We start from the raw sequence: 19,211 nt of genomic DNA, 5'->3' as shown, positions 1-19,211 counted from the left end.
AATGCTCTTCGTAAGGGCTAGACCTCTAGTGCCCAGCACACAGAACAAGGGCTCGTGACCGAGCAGATGGATGAACAGGCAAACCAGAGTCAGCAGGGTTACTAAAATCTAGAAACGAGGGACCTTGCCTGCAACTGGCTGCACCCAGATCTCTGGGACGTACAGTCAAGGTGGTGGCCCGGGGGGGAGGGGTGCGGGGGGTGCTTCTTAAGAGCTGCTAACGTGCCTCTCAAGTCAGAGTGGAGAAGAGGAAGGTCAAGTGAAGACAGCCTCCCAGGCTTCTGTCCTGAGCGCCAGAGGGCTAGGGCTGCCCCTCCCTGGACGGAAGAGCACAACCCGAGGGCAGGTTGGGGCCCCCCTGGGACACGGCGGGTTAAGCTGCTGGGGAAACAGACACGCAGTTCTGGGGAGGAGCCAGGACCAGGGATGGTCTTATGTCCACGAAAGGGGACGAGACCAAAGGCAGGGAGTGGAGCCGGGGAGAAATGAAATGAAGGGTCTCGGGCGTGAGCTCTGGGGCACAGGGGACAGCAAAGGCCATGAGAGAGAATGCCGAAGAGGGTGGTGCAGAGGAAGCCGAGAGAGAGTGACAAGCGCGGGCTGACCCCAGAGTACAAACGTGGGGGGCTGGGAAAGAGCGCCTCCCACCCCTCGCGCGGTGAGGTGTTAGCCCGACGCACTGCGTGGGGCCTGAGCCCCCAGGATTCCAATCACCCCCGTGTCAGCAGGGGGCTCATTGAGAGTGTCCTGCAAACTGATGCTAAATTCACCCTTCCCCCCAATCACAGGCAGCCAGGGGGTGCTGGCGGAGACTGGAATGTGCAGTTTTTGCCTCCTGCTCATAGTAATGGGGACACTTAGGATTTTTTTTAAGAGCCTGCAAAGACGGACACTGGGCTACAACACTCCCCAGGGATTATCTCGTTTTCTTGTTTGATCTTCAAGACAAACTTTTGAGGTAGGTCTGATCTTGATGTCAAACTGACAGGTGAAGAAAACCACCAAGATCCAAGGCTGGCCGCACAGCCTGTCGCCCTAGACAAAGGTCTTAACCGCTAAGCCACACTGCCACTTCCTGGCCAGCGTGGCGTGCAGGGGTGCTCCAGAGGGAGTTTCTGGGTGGCCATCTGGTTGCCTTCCTCGTCACCCTCTCTACAGTCACCTTCCTTCTGGCGTCTCTGGAAGGTGGGCAGCCTACCGCCTGGCAGAAATCAGGGCATGGATCTTGTTAATTTGTGACACCCCCGCACACAAAGGTTATTGTGCTGTGTGCACAGGCCGGTGTGGCGGCGGAGGGGGGATCTGGTACCCGGTGGAGACAGGGCTGGGCCTCTGTCAGGGGAGGATGTTGGAAAAGTCCGCAGGAGCCCGGCTTAAAGGGCTGTCCCTTTGGATGTCACTCCCTTCTCTTTAGTACCTCCTGGCTCAGGTGACAGGGAGTCTGGTATCCTGGAGGCTTATTCAACTTAAGCGGCCCTCTTCAAAGGAATACAAAAGTACCCCTTCAAAACTAAGTGTGAACTTGAATATTTGTTTAGAGTGAGAAAAAATAACAAGCTGCAATGCTGACAAATACAGAAACATGCAGCTGTGGGAACCCATTGTCAGAGCCTCTCTGGGCCCCAAGTAAGCCAAGGACCCTGAACTTGTTTCCTTACCTTCCATGCAAATCACCCGACCCTTCCTACACTGACCTTCATCAGAGTCGGTGGAAGTCTCTGGTCCTTTTATTCGAGCACTACCTTCTGGGACTTAGTGCAGCCCACCCAAGCTGGAGAAGGAGCAGGGTTAGGGAACATTCCAGTAGTTCTGAGCTGGGCCCACCCCAGTGGTTTGGCACAAGGCATTCAGGGGCAGAGGCTCAGACCCAAACACCAAGGTTTATCTGCTCTGTAGACTACTCACAGGGATTTATTCACACAACAGATGTGTGCTGAGTACCTACTACAAGCCAGCATTGCACTAGAGCCTGGCGTATATCGCCATGATGAGCCACACAGATAGAGCCAAAAAGGTTCAGAGAGCCTGGGACATATTAGTTGCTCATTAAATGTCAGGTTCCTTCCCTTCTTCCCATCTGCTGCTCACCCTCAGAAGCTGAGGCCCAGGTGAGAGAAATGCGTCCAGCAGCCCACAGACCAGTGTCCTAGGAGACCAGGCCACCCCTACTTCCCCCCATCGAAGCAGCAGCAGCTATTCTTGGTGACAAGGCAGGGCACTCAACTAGCCTTCGGACAGGTCTCGTGACTCCCACACCCTCGGTCCCCAGTGGCCCATCCAGAGACCCTTCCCAAGCCTCTGCCTGTCCCAGTGTGGCCGGCCCTGGCCCTGTCTGCCTAGGACAACAGCTCTCAACCCCACCAGACGAGAATTACCTGAATGTGGTGCTAGAAACAGAAAGCAAACCACAGCCCAATAACACAGCCCTTCCTGGCCAGCACTCACAGAGCCTCCCACCTGGTGGAGGCAGGCATCTGTGCATCGTGGAAGCTTCCGGGTGTCTCTCTCACAAGCTTCAGGCAGTCAGCCGAAGATTTGTTTTCCAGAGTGATTTGGAAATCACTCACATCAGCTTGGCAGCTTGGCAAATGTGATTTGAGGAGCTGGGGACAGCGGTCCTTGGCGGCCCCCACTCTGAGGTCATGGCCAGGACGGAAGTCCAAAGCGCCCTCTCTAGACAGCTGCTCGCAGGATGAGGGTCCAAGGTGCTGCCTCTCCAGATTTGGGGGGACGGGGGGACAGAGGTCTGAGGAGCCTCCTCCTTGGGGACCGCGGTGAGGACAGAAGTCCGAAGCATCTGCTCTCAGAGGGCCACGGCGGAAGACAGGACAGGGGCCCAAGGCTCCCCTTCGTGGGGGAACACCCCTGCAGACAGTATCTCCCGGAGACCTCTACCTCCCAGGTCTGGAGCCGCGCGCGCGCCACCTGCTGGCCTCAGAGCGCGGGGCCCGCGCGGTCTGGTGGCGCCACCTGCTGGCCGATCTGGGGAGCGCGGGCTGGCCGCCCGGCCGACTCAGGACAGCGGGGCCGACCAGGGACAGCCGCGCCGGCGGACACCGCGCTAGTGTCTGGGCCGGAGTGCTTCCTCCTTGGTTCTCTCCCGACCCCACCTGGCAGCACCGGCCCGGCCCGGTTGCCCCTCCACGGGCAGCGCTGGGTCTCGCAGCCCCTATGCTCCTTGGGGACTGGGCCTCCCAGAATGGCTCCTTCATCCTGACTTTCCTCCATGTCTTTGTCTGTGTCATCTTGAAAGAACTGCTTAACGTCCTAGAGCAGAACTTCATTTTCTTCTTCTGTTAAAAAAAAAAAAAAATGCAGGGGAGGAGGGCGGTGGGAGAGCCAGCCTAACAACACCCTGTGCTGGGCTGGGGGAGAGCTGGACAGGACCACCTCCCTCCTGCAGGGTCAGCGCCTCCCACCAAACGCTTTGGTCCAGGTTCCCCGGGGTGGGGGACAAGCTGTGATTTGGGCCAGAGATGTTCTGCCCCCTGAGTGGGGGATGCAGGAGGTGAGCACCAAGGTACCCCCTTCCCTCTCCCGTCCTGAAGCTTCTGGGCACCTGCCGGGGCCTCTAATTCCCCCGGGGCAGACTCTAGCCAAGACAAGACCCTGCAGCCCTCTCTGAGAGCTCAGTGCTGCTGGGGGTTTGATCATGAGCCCCCAGGGGAGGCCCAGCCGGCAGGGGAGCAGCCGCCCCTGATCATCAGGAGATGCCCTGAGTTTGGGGAGGACAGAGTGTAGGCTCTTTGGGGGTCAGGACCCATTCCAGTCTGCAGGAGGCCTTCCTGACCAGAGGGTCTACCCCCTTCAGTACCCTCTCCTCTATCCAGGAGACCCACGCCTTCCCCCACCTCTCTGTCCCCACCGACTATCAGGGAGGCTGTGAATACAGTAGCTAGAGGAGTGGTTTCCAACCTTGAGGATCAAACTCTCTGAGTCAAACATCAGGATCATCGGGAGGGCTTGTGAAAACGTCGCTGGGCTCACTGCCCAGGCTTTTGATCCAGGTCTTGGACGGAGTCGGAGAATCCGCATCTCTAACAAGCCCCCGGAGGATGCTGATGCAGGTGGTCCATGGAAAACCACTTAGACTCGGACCAGACCTGGGTGTGAAGCCTGCCTTCGCCACTTACTAGTGGGGAGTCCCGGAGCTAGTTTCTTGACCTCAGCTTCCTCACTTGTAACATGGAGACCATTCTCTCAACGCCGCAGGCAGCGTTAGGTAGACGGTGCACGTGAGGCCTCTGCTCGGGTCCTGGACGTGGTGGGTGTGCAGTAAGAGGCGGCTGGCCTCCTTGGCGTTTGTGTGTGCCTAAGACTTGTCCTTCGTTCCCCCATATGGGGCAGGCGCTGGGGGGATTACGAGGAAGAGCGATAATGACGGACTAGGCACGATCATTTAGCTGCGCAGACCTGAGTGGGGGGAGGGCCCAGCTGCGGTTCTCTAACAGAGGAAGGGATGACGGCAGGTGCACTGGGGGCCTGGGGGAGACCACAGGGATCACTCCCAGGATGCAGGGGTCACTACCCAGAGGAGAGGCCATGGGGGCTGAGCCTCAAAGGTAAATCTTCATCCATCTCGGAAGAGAGAAGGGCATTCCGGCCAAGAGCATGGCTAGCGCCGCGATGCTCAACTCTGACCACGCACCGGGGCCACCCCAAACCCAGCTGGCACCCTTGACCAATGACTGACTCCCTTGGAGAGCAGAGGGAGACACGTGAGGTCTTCGAAGCCCCTTGGGTTTCCAAGTATAGGCAAGGGTGAGAACCCCAAGCAAAGCCTTGGAGGAATGAATTCACATTCCTGCACAGGGATGAGGCAGTAACTAGCCCAAGGTGGCTGGAATGTGGGGTGCATACAGGCAAGGAATGAGGGGCACGAAGGCGGGCTGGGCCATTTCCCAGAACTGCTAGCGTGGCACCCACCAGCAAGTGAAATAAGCAAATGATCGTGATGTTTAATATGCATTATACATATCCCTGACAAACTGCATGTTTGCATTTGAACAACCTCAAGAAGGGAGTGGCTGGGAGACTGGATGCCACCTGTAATGACCTCCGTGTTTCCGAGGATGTACCTCATTCAACTTTGGGACCCTCTTTGAGGCTGGACAGCAGCAACCACTCAGTGAATGCTTGTAGAAGGGAATGAACCTTGAATAGCCCTTCATTCTGATCATGTGATCTCATTGGAGTGGCCAGTCCGGATTTCCCTTTGAGTTCAAGGGGTTTTGCTGCACCTGGGCCGCTGTGATTTCAGGGACATCAAGAAAGTCCATGAAAACCCTAGTCCCAGTGGCTGCTGCCTGAAATCCCACTTTTGGTGCTACTTATGTCTTTCAGTGGTTCTCGCTCACATCCCGTAAATTCCATTTCCTGAGGTGGGTCTTAATGAGCTGATGAGGGAGAAACCTAATAGTTGTGGGGAAGGGGAGGAAAGATCCAGAAAGGAAGATCCAAGACCCATCTGAGGGCTGGCCCTTGGCACTAGCCTGAACCTAAAGCAGACCAGAGAAGCTTCAAAAGATGGGTGCTTCCTTTCCTTTCTAACTGGACCTGGCACTTTGTGTTGGGTTTTGCAATTTTGTGCAATTTTGTGCTACCACTTACCCAGGGACTAATTTTTGTTAATCACAGGATTTCCACGGTTCTCTCAAAGAAGCTGTCAAGAAACTTTGATTCTCTCAAATCAGACATTTCTCACGACCAACCAGGGAGATGGGAAGACCCTCCCAGGGCTCCTTGCAAGTGCCAACTAGTTCATACGCCGACTTGTCACATCCTTTCCCCAGCCAGGGTCCCCAGGGGTCACTCCAAGACAAGGATTTGCGTGCAAGTGGCTCATTTGGGGGTGATCTCAAGGGGAATGGAGAAATGAGATGGAGATGAAGGAGGGGAAGTGCAGGGGGTGCTGATGAGCAACTGAGTCTCGATTCCACTGGGGAACTCGGGAAGACAGTATTGAGGATGACCAAGACTTTGCCCACAGGAGGGGCCAACAGTTGGGTGCCATCCATCCAACTTCTGATCATTGTTGACTGAGGGCTACTCCCAGAAGTGTTAATCCCTTGACACTTCTAGGCTGCCCTGTACATCCCTGTGCTTTACTGACAAGGGATAGTCCTCGGGAAAAGAAAGCTGGAGCACCAGAGCATCAGAGTGGAGCACCTACAGCATCTTCCCCCCAGACCAGCCCATTCGCACGGCAACTCAGTCAGGAACAGCACAGGAGACTATCCAGCCACTGAGTGCCAACCCTTCCCTCTATCAACGATTCACCCAAGTCAACATTTTCACATGCCTGCTCATTCAGGAGGTGCTGGTCACGGGCCACTCCAGTGGGAACACGGGTCTACACGGAATCTGGCAGTTGAACGATCCCAGGCCCCTGTGAACACAGGTGACAGTCACACTCCGTGGCACCAGTGTACCTTACATAGGCTGAGACTGGGCTGATCCTGCACACATTCCTGAAGTCATTCAAGAGAAGAGGCTGTTCAGACCAGCTCTGTGTCACCCAGGGTAGATTTTAATTTAGCTGAAAGTACAAATTGCAAAAACAAAGGTTAACTTTTTTCTTGTGTCTCAAGAGACATGTCAAGCTATGACATCCGTAAGGTGGTTTCATTTACAGAAGGGGGAGCTTTTGACAAGCGAAGACAGGGCAATGAACTAGGCTTTGAAGGACGGGAATAGTCTTTGTCTAACATCTTGATGTGAAAGGCATTGGGCACATTTTCTGCAGGACCTCAAGACCAAAATTGATCCTCATGCAGGATTTGTCTCCAAACCCCAAGGTCTCAGGTGACAGGCTGTAGGGCCACCAGTTCCAACCGCACTGCCCCTGAAAGATGAGGCGAGGAAAGCAGCCCAGCTGGCATCTGTCACACAAGAGATGGTGGAAATCTCACTTTATAACAGGATGGTCAAATGCCCCTCTCGCAAAGAACAGCATGAGATTTTTATAGATGTGAATCAGCCTGTTCTGCACCAACTTAAAAGCAATGCACACGATCTCCATCCCGATGATGATATAAATGGAGAAGAACAAGAAGAAGTGAGGGTGTTCCAAAAAGGTGTCCCCAAACCCAATGGTGGTCAGCGTGATGAAGCAGAAATAGAAGGCGTTCTCGAAGTCCAGCTTCTTCTCCCAGATGGGGAGGATGGCGGCCGCGCAGGAAATGTAGACGAAGATGAGGAGAGCGATGACCAGGAGGGGGACGTCCAGCTTCTCCACCTGCCGTCCCACCTCGTCCAGGTTGCTGATGACGGAGTACGAGAGCCTCCCTGACGTCAGCTCGGGGCACGAGTTGCTCCTCTCGACGGCCCGCGGGGGTGGTTGCAGCGTGCTCTGCTTCTCTCGAGCAAGAAGTCTCTCGAACAGATCTGTGTTGCTGCCTGGGGCTGAGGGACTCCTGCCGGGCTTGGGGTCCGGGAGCTCCTGGGGTTCTATGACGATCCTGGGGACAGCCCCGGCCGCGGGCCTCGTGGCGGAAAGAGGCCTGGCGGCAGACCTTCTGCAGAGCAGGCGGGAGCACCATGCGGGAAGGTGAGGCCGGACGAATGGGAGTTTTTGGAACCGATCGTAAGACGTGGCCAGGACGGTGGCCAGGATGTCACCCATGTCCGTGAGGACAAGGAACATCAAGGGGATGCCAAAGAGGGCGTAGAGCATGCACAGGTACTTGCCGAGCCTGGTGACAGGGTACATGTGGCCGTAACCTGAAAAAGAAGACAGAGCCTGGGATGGTTGTCTGCTCTTCCCCTTCCTCCCCAAACAAGCCGTGAAGAGACCTGCCATTTCTCCTCCTTGGTGTCATGGCTTACACAATGTGTTTGAAAATATCCATCTTAAAACATTCACCCAGGAGCTCCTAGGTCAAGCGGTCAAGTGTCCGACTTCGGCTCAGGTCATGATCTCCCCGTTTGTGGGTTCGAGCCCCGCGTCGGGCTGTGTGCTGACAGCTCAGAGCCTGGAGCCTGCTTCGGATTCTGGGTCTCCCTCTCTCTCTCTGCCTCTCCCCTGCTCGCGCTCTCTCTCTCTCTCTCTCAAAAATAAACAAACATTAAACATTTTTTAAAAAACATTCATCCGCCATCTGGCATTGGGCCCATTTTGGTGGGGAAAGCAGGAGGTGAAACTCAGCTACTCTTCAGGATAAGGAGCGACTCAGGTCTAGATATTTGACCCAAGAGTCCTTGGCAGGGGATGAACATGTCTGGGGGTGGGCTGATTGCTTTTCATTTTGCTGCGGCCATTTCTAAGCATGCACGTGACAAGATGAATGCAGGGGAGAGGCCACGGGTGGCTTTGCCATCACACCCACCACCTCCTGCATCCTCTGTGGAGGCACCTGTTTTTAAGAAGCCACCTTGTCCACCCTGGGATGTCTGGGCCTCTCGGTTTATTTCTTTCTATACAACAGGCTATTACTATGTGCCAACAGAGCGCAGCAGCATGCATAGTAGGAGAGAGAGAGGACGGAAGGAATAAAATACAGTTGCTGCCCTCAGGGCCATTGTGGTTTATTATTTTAGACAAACACGGTCACAGAGGCTGGTGAAGTCGGTAGGATCCCCACATCTAGAATCTTTCCAACCTGAGTGCAAATCTCGGCTCTGTTGTTTCTAGAAAGCTACTTGACTGCTCCCATTTTCAAGTTTCTTATCTGCAAAACAGGGATGGGCGTCTCTGCTTTGTGTACTGACTCGCTGGAAAGATTACACAAGACCAGTGCCTGGTCCATAGTGGGCAGCTGAGAAATGTCGGCGTCTCTGTCCTCAGGAGCTAATAATAATAGCCAGGAGCACTTACTGTGAGCTGGTATCAACCCACCTGCACAGGTAGGCGTGGTATTCACTATTCATGGGTGGGGAAACTGAAGCTTGGGGAAATGAAATAACTTGGTCAGGAGCATTCAGGGTAGAGTAGAGTTGGCAGTCCAATCCCCAGAACCATCGGGCTCCCACGCCAACATTCATTCCCACAGGGTCCGGAGCGCCCAAGGGGGTGGAACCTTCCAATCATTAAGAACCAGTCAGCCAAGCAAAGGGGGTGGGTGGGCTGAGGCTTCTGTGCTCTAGAGTCCTCTCCGTCCATCGCCCATCCCCCACCCTCCTATCTACAGACAGGCAGGAGCAGAGAGCCGACAAACCCCCACAGCACAGAGAGCTGGGTCTTCTGGAGTGAGCAAGTCAGTGACTTCAGCGAAATGAGGGAAAAGTTTTTGTATTTAATGCCTGTGTTTAATTTTTGATGTCATAAAGGATGATTAATACAGAAAAACCTAGGCCTATTATGTAAATTGATTTGGAGGCACTTCCTCCGCTGGCTCTGCCCCAGCCTCCTCCAGGGCTCCGGTTCCCTGTGGCGAACTCTGGCCTCAGGCTCTGCCTTCCAGGAGCACTCAGGCGTTCAGGTTGCCCTCCCTCACCAGGGTCCTGGGAGAAGGCTGTGGACCTCGGAGGGTCTCATTGATTGGCATCCATTCCAGAGCACTCCATGCCACACTGGGCTGATTCCACGAGGCACCATTTGGTAGGAGGGACAGTTCATTCTATGTGCATTCGTATCGTATGCAGATATTGAGTGCTTACTGCATACGCATACAGCGATGAGCAAAGTAGGTATGGTGTCCAACCTCTCTGAGCTTCTAGTTTAGTGGGAGGGGCAGATATGAATCAAATAACTACACTAGTGAGTATGCAGTAGCACATGGAGGTCAATAAGAGAATGTAAAAGAGCAGACTGCCCTATGAACGATGAAAACAAAGGCACCCGTCCTGGATTCGCACTTATTGAGCACCTACTCTATTCCAGGCACTTGTGGACGGGGCTGGGGGCTCAAGGAGAAACAGGCAGAGATCCTGCTCTCTAGGACTCCTGGCTGAGAGGGAAGCAAGGCCTTGGGCTTAGCTCTCCACCCTCAGCAGGATGTGGCGAGGACCCAACAGGTGTACGCACCACAGGGAGCAGGAACTGGGATCGCGCTGGCTAAACCTCCCGTCCAAAATCCGGGGCTGTTCCACGGGGCGGGGCTCGCTGAGAGAGTGACAGTTCCAACTGCCTCTGTTTCCCTTCCCTGCCCTCTCAAGGTCTCCAGCAGCTCCGGGCTTCCCCTCCAGGAGACGAGGTTGCAGAAGGGGCCTCGGCTCCTTGTCCCGGCTTCAGTGAAAGCCCAGAACCACTGAGGAGGTGGAGGTGGGGGTGGGGACCCAAGGGGGAGAGGAGGAACGGAGGGGGCCCTGGGGGAGATGACCCTCTGCCCAGTTTGCTGGGGCTGACGTGTTTCCCAGGACACACGACTTTCCAGCTACCACTGTGGTAGTCCCAGGCAAACATGGCTCCTCCCAGCCATGCGGAAAGGTGTGGGGAGAGTCTTTGGACAAGGGAAGCTGAGGGCGGAGGGCACCTGGAGCCTCTCCTGCAAGGTCAGGAGCTCAGAGAGGCCTGGCCACAGAGTCCTGGTGGGGCCCGGGCCCTGGGTGTCAGCAAAGACTCCTTTGCCAAAGCCAATCACGGGCCCCACAGAGCCATCAGTCCTTAGGGACGTTAGCAGCAGGCACAAAGGCCCACAGACGGGGACCAGCCTGTTTTCTAGCTGGTGGAGAAGCCCCCCAGTTCTGGTGCACCCCCAGGGGAGTCAGGGGAGGCTGCGAAGTAGAAACCCCTCAGCTCCCAGGACAGGGTCCCAGGGTCAGATCTGTTTTAAAGAAGAGGGCCTCACACTTCTTACAGGACTTACAGAGCAAAGTGCCTTTTAGAGTGAAAACTCCCTGAACAGCGAAATCCCTAATGCTGGCAACCACCACTATTACTGTATTTAAGGGACAAGGGACAAGGAGGTCAGGTGACCTGTCTGGAGTGGCACAGCCCAAAGCCGACAGTACACCCCTTACCTGAAGACCTGCCCCACGCACATGCCTAACCCAGTGTCCTCCGTGGCAAAGAAGAAGTTAGTGGATTTAAACGAAGTCTTGCGGCTATCTCTGGGTAGAATATGTTTAGAGTCCTAAAGATATGCCATCACCCAGAAAATGCATCAAGAAAGCAAATCTCAGAGCACATGGCCCCTGTGAAGGAAATGTATTAACCGTACCAATTACTGAATGCTGAGATGCATAACGGAAAATCCTATCATTTCTTATAATGCGTTCATATATTCCAGGATGGTCAGTCCACTCCACTTAGGCTGTGAGTATTTAATAGCCCATGCACTTTACTTTCTAATCCAAGGGGACTGACCCAATTGGGAATGACTGGGGCCTGGCCAACCTCACACCTGCCAAGTGTCCCTTCTTTAGCATCAAGGCCAGGTGCATTAAGAGTGGCCCAGAGATGTAGGGCAGGAAGCACTCCAAACATGGCTATTGATTACAGGCTGTGGAGAACCCCCCCCCCATATCCTCTTGCACTCATAATTACTGGACGGCTTGATGTCCTAATTGATTTGATAGTAGCATTGCCTTCTTGGGATTTAAACCAAGATAATGCGTTTCCATTAGATCCGTGGTTCACAGCCTGGACTCCCATTAGAAGCACCTGGAGCGCTCTGAAAAATACTGAGGCCCGGGTCTGTCCCTAGCAACTCTTACTTGATTGGCGTGGAGTCCGGGCTTGGGAGCTTATAAAAGATGGCCAGGGGGGCGCCTGGGTGGCTCAGTCGATTAAGCGTCCAACTTCAGCTCAGGTCATGATCTCACGGTTTCTGGGTTTGAGCCCCACGTCAGGCTCTCTGTGCTGGCAGCTAGCTCAGAGCCTGGAGCCTGCTTCGGATTCTGTGTCTGTCTCTCTCTGATCCTCCCCTGCTCATGCTGTCTCTCTCTCTCTCTCTCTCTCTCTCTCTCAGAAATTAAAAAGAAAAAAAAAAAAAAGACAGCCAGATAATTGCAGTGAGCAAGTCGGGGCTGAGAACCTTCACATCCAGCCCATGCTTTACAAACGTTAGCATGCATCAGAACCCCCTAGTAATTGCTATATTAGCAATCTGAACTAATACAGATTGCTGGACCCCATATCCATAGACTTGGGCTCAGTAGGGCTAGGATGGAGCCTGAGAATTAATTCTCATTTCTTTTTTTTTAAGTTTATTTATTTATTTTGAGAGAGAGAGAGAAAGAGAGAGAATCCCAAGCAGCCTCCACAATGTCAGTACAGAGCCTGCTGTGGGGCTCCATCCCATGATCTGTGAGCTCATAACCAGAGCCAAGATCAAGAGTCAGACGCTTAATCAACTGAGCCACCCAGGCACCCCTTAATTCTCATTTCGAACAAGTTCTCAGGTGATGCTCATGCCGCTGGTCTAGGGCCATACCTTGATAGCCACTGCATTACATCAGTTCTCGGGGGGGGGGGGGACAGTTTTGCCCTCCGAGGGACATCCGGCAATGTCTGGAGACATTTTTGGCTGCCGCGACTGGTGAAGACAGCAGGGAAAGAGGCGGAGGCCCCTGGTAGGTAGAGGCCAGGGATGCCGCTAGCCAAGCCCCCCAACAAAGAATCATCTAGTGCAAGATGCCAATAATGCCAAGGCTGAGGAGGGCTGCATTAGACCAAGTCCCTGAAGTTCCTGAGGAAAAGGAAAACAAACTGAACTCCCTTGGCATCTCCAGTATCTTCCTTCGAGGTCCCACTGCTCTGTGACCGGTGTTCCACTGAGCTGTGTTCCCTAAAAAGTCCAGCTGAGCCTCACTCCTGCTTTCCTGGTAGTGACGTCCCTCTCCATGTAGCTCACGGCTAAATGTCACAGCACCTGCCCCATAGGGTTGTCACGTCATGAAAATTAAATAAAATAATGCCTATAAAGCCTGTGAACACCACGCCCGGTGCCAGCAAATGCTCAGTGGTGCAGTTAATCTTCGTATTCTAACCCTAACCCTGCCTGGATAGGCAATTTAGGTGAAGGACCAGTTCTGAAAGAAGCCACATGGGGGCGCTCTTGGACACAAGAACGTGACCGTTCATAACGCACACACTGGTTTTTCCTCCCACAATATTCCTTTCTTTTTCCTGGAACGCCACTGCCCCCCCCCCCCCACACACACACCTGATTTAGGGAGAGATCTAATTGGTCTAAATCATTCCGGTAATGTAATCCCCTTGCCAGCACTGGCTCAGGGGTGGGAGATTTCTAGAAAGAGTTGCTGATGGTGGCAGCCAGCCCTTGTTCTGTCTATGAGATCCAACTCTGCCCAAATGGGAGTGGACATTGGTGGCATCTTGTGGCCTAGTGAGCAGGACGGAAGAGTATCTGATGCTCAGTGTCACAGCTGAGCTGCACATCGACCAGCCCCAGAGCCGTCCCCCACTGCACTTCCTGCGGGAACACGTATTCCCCCCGCAGTTTAAGCCAGTTGGGTTGGAATTTCCAGTAGTAGCAACTGACAAGATCCTGGCTGCCACTGACGTTTCTCCTCACGCTGATCTGAAAGGCAGGCCTGGGAGGAGTTACAGATAAGGCAACGAGGCTCAGAAGGGGCCCCTTGCTCCCTGGAGGTCACACAGCTGACCCCAGGTGGCCAGTGTCCGCCCCGCCCTGCCCCCACCCAAGGGTGAGGGAACCTTTGCATGATGACCCCTAGGGCTGGGGCCCTATGACCCTGTGGGCCCATCCCTCGCAGGGACTGGTATTCGCTTGAATGAAGTTGGGGCCTCGGTCCTCTTACTGGCCGAGGGGGTCAGGGGCAACTCAATGGGTTCCACTCCTGGTGGAGACACTGACCCAGGAGCTTCTGAGCGGTGGCTGAGGTCACCTCCCCCACCTCGGCTCCTGTGACCCCATTCCCAGCAGGGGAGACTCCCGCCAGCCCCGGGGAGGCCCCTCCTACCCGGCCTGCCCTGCTGCACCTTCGAGGACGGAAGCCAGGGGCCCTTAGTCGGGCGAGCATCCTCAGACGTGGGCCTGGGAACACGGTGCGCAAGGGCAAGAGCAGCCCTGTCTGTCCCCACAGCTCAGGAGGCCACTGTCTGTGCCATGTCCCCCTCTCTCCTGTCCACTCTCTGCGCTCAGGCCACAGTGGTCTTGTCCTCAAAGCACCTCAAAGCTCCAGAGTTTTGTCCGACTATTTCTTCTGCCTGGAAAGCTCTTGCCCTTCTTTGCCTGGTTCATCTCGGCATCATCTAGATCCTTCAGCTCCGTCACCCAGGAGCCCACACTTTGTGTGGCAGCCAAGAAGAGGGTCTGTGGCTTTGGGGGTCCACAGAGCCCCTCTTTAAGTGAGCAAGTGGTAACTGTGGAGGGCAGCTCTGCTCCTACAGCCTCCCCTCTACCTTGGACTCTGGAAAGGACTGGCCTGGGTCAATGCCTTGCACCGGGGAATCTTACCTTTGTTTGGGGGCTGAAGACACGCATGAAGCAAGTGCAGGGAAATGGGCAGAGGCCGGCTCCTTCCCGGCAAGGGCCTTCCTCCCAGCCACTGATAACCACCCAGCCAGACACGAGGGGTCTCTGAAAATCAGAGCTGCCCCTGCCTCCCAGGCACAGCCAGGCTCTCCCTGGGGCTGCCCGGGCAGGGGTGGGCAGGGGCAGGCAGGGACCCTGCAACACCCTACAGACTTGCAAGGCTGGCAGACTATTTTGGGGAAAGAGCACTGGACTTGGAGTCTCATGGCCTATTTGTGGGTAACAGCCCTACTCACTGCATGCCCTTGGCCTCTGACAGTAGCCCTCTGGGCTCAGACCCCTCCCCCCACCTGATTCATAAGCTACCTGACTCATAAACAGCTACCAAGTCTACCTGACTTACTTCGCTCAGCATAACACCCTCAAGGTCCATCCATGTTGCTACACAGGCCAGATTTCATTCTTTCTCATTGCCATGTAGTATTCCATGGTATAGATAAACCACATCTTCTTGATCCATTCGTCCGTTGATGGACACTTAGGCTCTTTCCATGATTTGGTTATTGTTGAAAGTGCTATGAACATTGGGGAACATGTGCCCTTATGCATCAGCACTCCTGTGTCCCTTGGGTAAATTTCTAGCAGTGCTTTTGCTGGGTCATAGGGGAGTTCTATTGTTAGTTTTTTGAGGTACCTCCACACTGTTTTCCAGAGGGGCTGCACCCGTTTACATTCCCACCAACAGTGTAGGAGGGTGCCTGTTTCTCCACATCCTCGCCAGCATCTAGAGTTCTCTGATTTGCTCATTTTAGCCACTCTGACCGGCGTGACTCTGTGAGCTTCAAAGGCCCGTCAGGGTAACTGTTAGTTCCTGTAACTGCCTGGCAGCTCCTCCCGCACCTCTCCATTGGTGCTCCCGGCCCTGCTCCGTCCTCCCTCTCCGCACCACGCACCCCCCCCCGACCCCCACGCTCCCCTCCATTCCCTCCATGCCGGTGACTCTGGCACCCACCTCCCTAACCCCACCCAGAGCCCGGGGCCCCAGAAGCACATTTCCAGCAGGGATGGGTGTCTCCACCTAGCAGCTCCACATGGGCCTTGACCTTGACCGGCCTGAATCATCACCTCCATCCTCAGGCCCAGCATCCTCACCACCCTCTCCCCAGAGGTCCTGCCCACCAGAGCTAGAGACTGTGCTGTCTTCCTCACCCTCCACGTACCCACCCCTGCAGACTATCCTGCAAAGTCCTCCTTCAATCCCCCCCTTCCCCGTCCTCATGACCACTGTCCCGGAGGAGGCCGCTGTCATCATCTCTCACCCAGGCTGCTGCAGGAGGCCCCGAATGGCCTTTCCATGCTGCCAGCCTTACTCTCTGCTCCACCTCCATGCTGCAGCCGGGGTGGTCTTTCTGGAATGCTGAGCCTTCATGTTCTTCCCTTGCTCAAAAGCCACTGGACACCCCCACTGCCCTCAGGATGAACCCAACCTCCTTAGCCTGGCGCACAGGGCCTTCCTGGAGACTGGCGCTTCCTTTCTCTCCGACATCTCTTCACCCCTATCAACCTCCTTACAGTGCCTGCCCTTCCTTTTGCTCCTGGGCCTTGGCCCATGCTGGCCCCTTGGCCTGGAGTGCCCTCTTCATGCCCACCTTGCCCCACGCTGTGGACTCCCGCTCTCCTTGTCTGACTCAGCAGGCCGCCATTCCCGCCAGGGAGGCTTTAAAATGCTCTTACCACTTAAGTGTCGCCTCTTGGACCACCCGCAAGCCTGGGGCAGGTACCCCTGCTCTGTGCTCCCACAGTACCCGGAAGGCCTCACGGGCTGACCGCGTTTGGTTGCCTGAGTTCTTCTGTCTTGCCCAGAAGCCTGGGCCGGCAGGTACCATTGGCAAGAGGTGTTTTGTACAAGGGCATTCGGCCAAAGAGCGAGAGGGGGCTGAGATGCAGCCTATGCCTGCCTTGCCCGTTGGGGCCCACACCCGGGCATGGAGCTGCACCCACCTGAAGCAAGGGCCCCCTTTCCGAATTCCCACCAACGCGCCTTAGGACCCCACATCGGTCCCGATCACTGTTGTAGCCCCCGAAGCATCCACCACCCCGAGCCAGGCACGGCGGCCACTCAGCAAAGGACACCCGGCACCGGGTAGGCATTTCACAACCATTTCTTGACCAAATGAATTGAACGTTCCAGCATCCTCATCAAGGGTCCCCAGCCTCCCGGTTCCCCCCCTCCCTCCCCCAGGTCTCTCGCCCAGGACTGCCCTTGCCCTTGGACTTACCCACAGTGCTGATGACTGTGCAGCAGAAAAAGAGCGAGCTCAGAAAGGACCAGTCCGCAAACGTGCTGAACCAGTGGGGTTTCACCTTCTGCAGCAGCTCTTCAAGATCCTGTTTCCTGCCTTCCTCAACTGGGACAAGAGACGACCAGAGTGAAGGAGAGGGTTTTGCTCAAGGCAGGTCCCGCCCAGGTGCAGGGGTCTTTCCTGGGGACCAGGATGCCCCTGCCCTGTGGCCTCATCGACACCAGAACTTGTCTCTGCTTTTGCACATCTCTGCATTTCGTGCCTATGGAGATTAAGGGGCCACAGACCCCATGGAAGAGGCCCTTCAGGGTTCCGGCCCAAGCTCAGCCATAGCGTTGCTGTGGCTTTCTGAACTTTCTGAGCTTCTGTGTCTTTCACTTGCAAAGAGGAATACTAACTTCCGCTCAGTCTCTCTCATGGGGTTCCTGATCATTGAAAGCAAAGTGGGTTTTATGAAATGTAAGCTGTTATATGGATGCAAACCATATCCACTCCCGGAGGTCATTAAGCCTGATGGAATTTGGTGCTCATACTGCAATCTATGGGCACCCGTCGCTTGAAGATTTCTGGGAAGGCTTGGCTTTCAAAACATCTGCCCCAAGGTCAACAGAGCGGGATTGGGGCCCTGGTTCTTCAGGGAGGTTCCCAAATAGTTCTGTTGGCCTTGGTGGCCAGTGGCTTTTGAGACCTCAGAAGCCATCTGGAGACTCTGGCACATGGCAGGAAGTCCCTATTCATTGAATGGGCACCAACCTAGGAGTCCAAACACTAGCACTCTAGACCCAGCTCTGACCCCGAGTAGCCTCTGTGGCTGTGGACAAGGTGCTTCATCCCAAGACTCAGTTTCCCCATCATGGAGGCAGCGTGGCAGTGAAAACTTGGGCTATAGAGTACAAATGCCTCAGGTAGGGTCCATGGCTCCACTCTCTGGTTTGTGACCTTGGAAAGTTGCTGAACTCCCAAACCCTCCACTTCCTAATCCATGAAAGGGGACATTCATACAACCCTCTAGGGCTGGCGTGAGGATTACGTGCGATGACGCATGAAACGTGTTTGGCCGGGTCTTGCACTTAGCTAGCACCAAGGGAGCACTTTAATCACCAAAAAAAACCAGTACAAAATGAGGTTGGAGGGGTGCCTGGCTGGCTCAGTCCATAGAGTGTGAGACTCTTGATCTCAGGGTCGTGAGTTTGAGCCCCACTGTGGGCACAGAGATGACTTAAAAAGACAGTAACAAAACCAAAATGGGGCTGGGCCAGCCCTGGGATCCTATAGTGTTTCCTGCATCAGGATCCACCCAGGACACTGTAAAAATAAGATTCCCAACCCAGCCCCAGAAATCCTGATTAAGTGGGTTTGAAGAAGAGCCTGGGAACATGTACTTCAGCAAGCTCCTTGGAGGATATGGCCAGGTGGCCAGGTATGGGAAGCTCTGAACTTGACACATGAGAGCCTGGATGGGATGGTTCAGAGTCCGGCGGTGGCGATGGCAGAGGGCATCTCCTGGGGCAGCTGAGTTGGCGGTGTCTGTCTGGTAGATGCAGACAGAAGGAGTGGAACCCTCCATGGAGGAGAGACACTGTGACCAGCATCTGGTCGGGCGGCCTCAGGCAGAAGAACCGGCTCCCAGAGCAGGTGGGGCCGCAGGAGGAGCCGTGAGCAGCCCAGCCGAGGACATGTCACACTAGGGAACATCCTGTTCTTGCCCTCACCTGTAGAGTCTGCTTTTCCTTTGTCTTTTATTTATTTACACTCTACATTTTTATTTTGCTCTGTTAAATACATAGTTGCAAGCTTTGGGTAACCGGGCTATGGAAGTAAGTGACTAAATACAGATGAAATACAAAAGAACATAAAGTGCTTTTCAGAGGCTTTATCTCATCTGCTTCCCACAGGGTCTCTGTGATTGGCAGGCTGAGACTGTGTGCCCCCTCTGTCCAGCACACTGAGACCCAGAGAGGGCAATGACTCTGCCTCAGATCACACAGCAGGTCGGGGAAGCAACCGGGACCCCAGGTTCTTCCCACAACCAATTCCCCTCCCCCGAGTCCAACCATAGAAAAGGCCATTGGAAACTGGAAATGTGAGGGAAAGGGGATAAGCCACTCCTCCCAGGGGTTCCAAGTCCGGTTTGATTGTTCTTGAATTCTAGTCCCTGTAAACTGAGCCACAGGGCCAGGCAGGCAGAGTTCAGAGGAGCAGCCTAGGAACCCCCAGCCCCAAATGCAGTCACCCATACCGCCCATCCAACCTCACCAAATCTCCCGCAATCCATCCTCCGAACCTGCGGTCTGGGTGGGGCTGGGAACGGGGGCAGAGGGAAGGGAGCTGGTCTTTCCAGAGCATCTAGTGGGTCCTCAGGGCTTTCCCTACATTCTCCACAGCAACCAACCCTGACAGGATGTTATTCTCCCTATTTTACGGAGGAGAAAACTGAGACTCAGAGAGAAGTCATTTGCCTAGGGTCCCCGCCCAAGAATGGGGAGGATACTGCGGAGGACTCCCAGACCACCCCCCTCCCCCTCCCCCAGCCTCCTGCAAGGCAGCCCCCTGCTCTCTGGGGGCC

At 55.0% G+C, this 19,211-nt stretch overlaps 1 protein-coding gene across 1 annotated transcript in view; it reads right to left on the bottom strand.

Moving 5' to 3' along the window:
- Positions 1–6,907: 6,907 nt before the first annotated feature.
- Positions 6,908–19,211, bottom strand: part of KCNK18 (potassium two pore domain channel subfamily K member 18) — a 12,593-nt gene continuing 289 nt past the window's right edge. Inside the window, exons 2-3 of the mRNA XM_039237309.1 lie at positions 16,622–16,750; positions 6,908–7,722 (exon numbers count right to left, since the gene is read on the bottom strand). Coding sequence (XP_039093240.1) covers positions 6,908–7,722; positions 16,622–16,750 — 944 coding nt within the window. The remainder of the gene's footprint in view (positions 7,723–16,621; positions 16,751–19,211) is intronic.

This window comes from Hyaena hyaena, unplaced genomic scaffold (genome assembly GCF_003009895.1).
Source record: "Hyaena hyaena isolate Hyena2069 unplaced genomic scaffold, ASM300989v1 scaffold_124, whole genome shotgun sequence".
NCBI lineage: Eukaryota > Metazoa > Chordata > Mammalia > Carnivora > Hyaenidae > Hyaena > Hyaena hyaena.
This window is presented reverse-complemented; position numbering and strand designations above follow the sequence as displayed.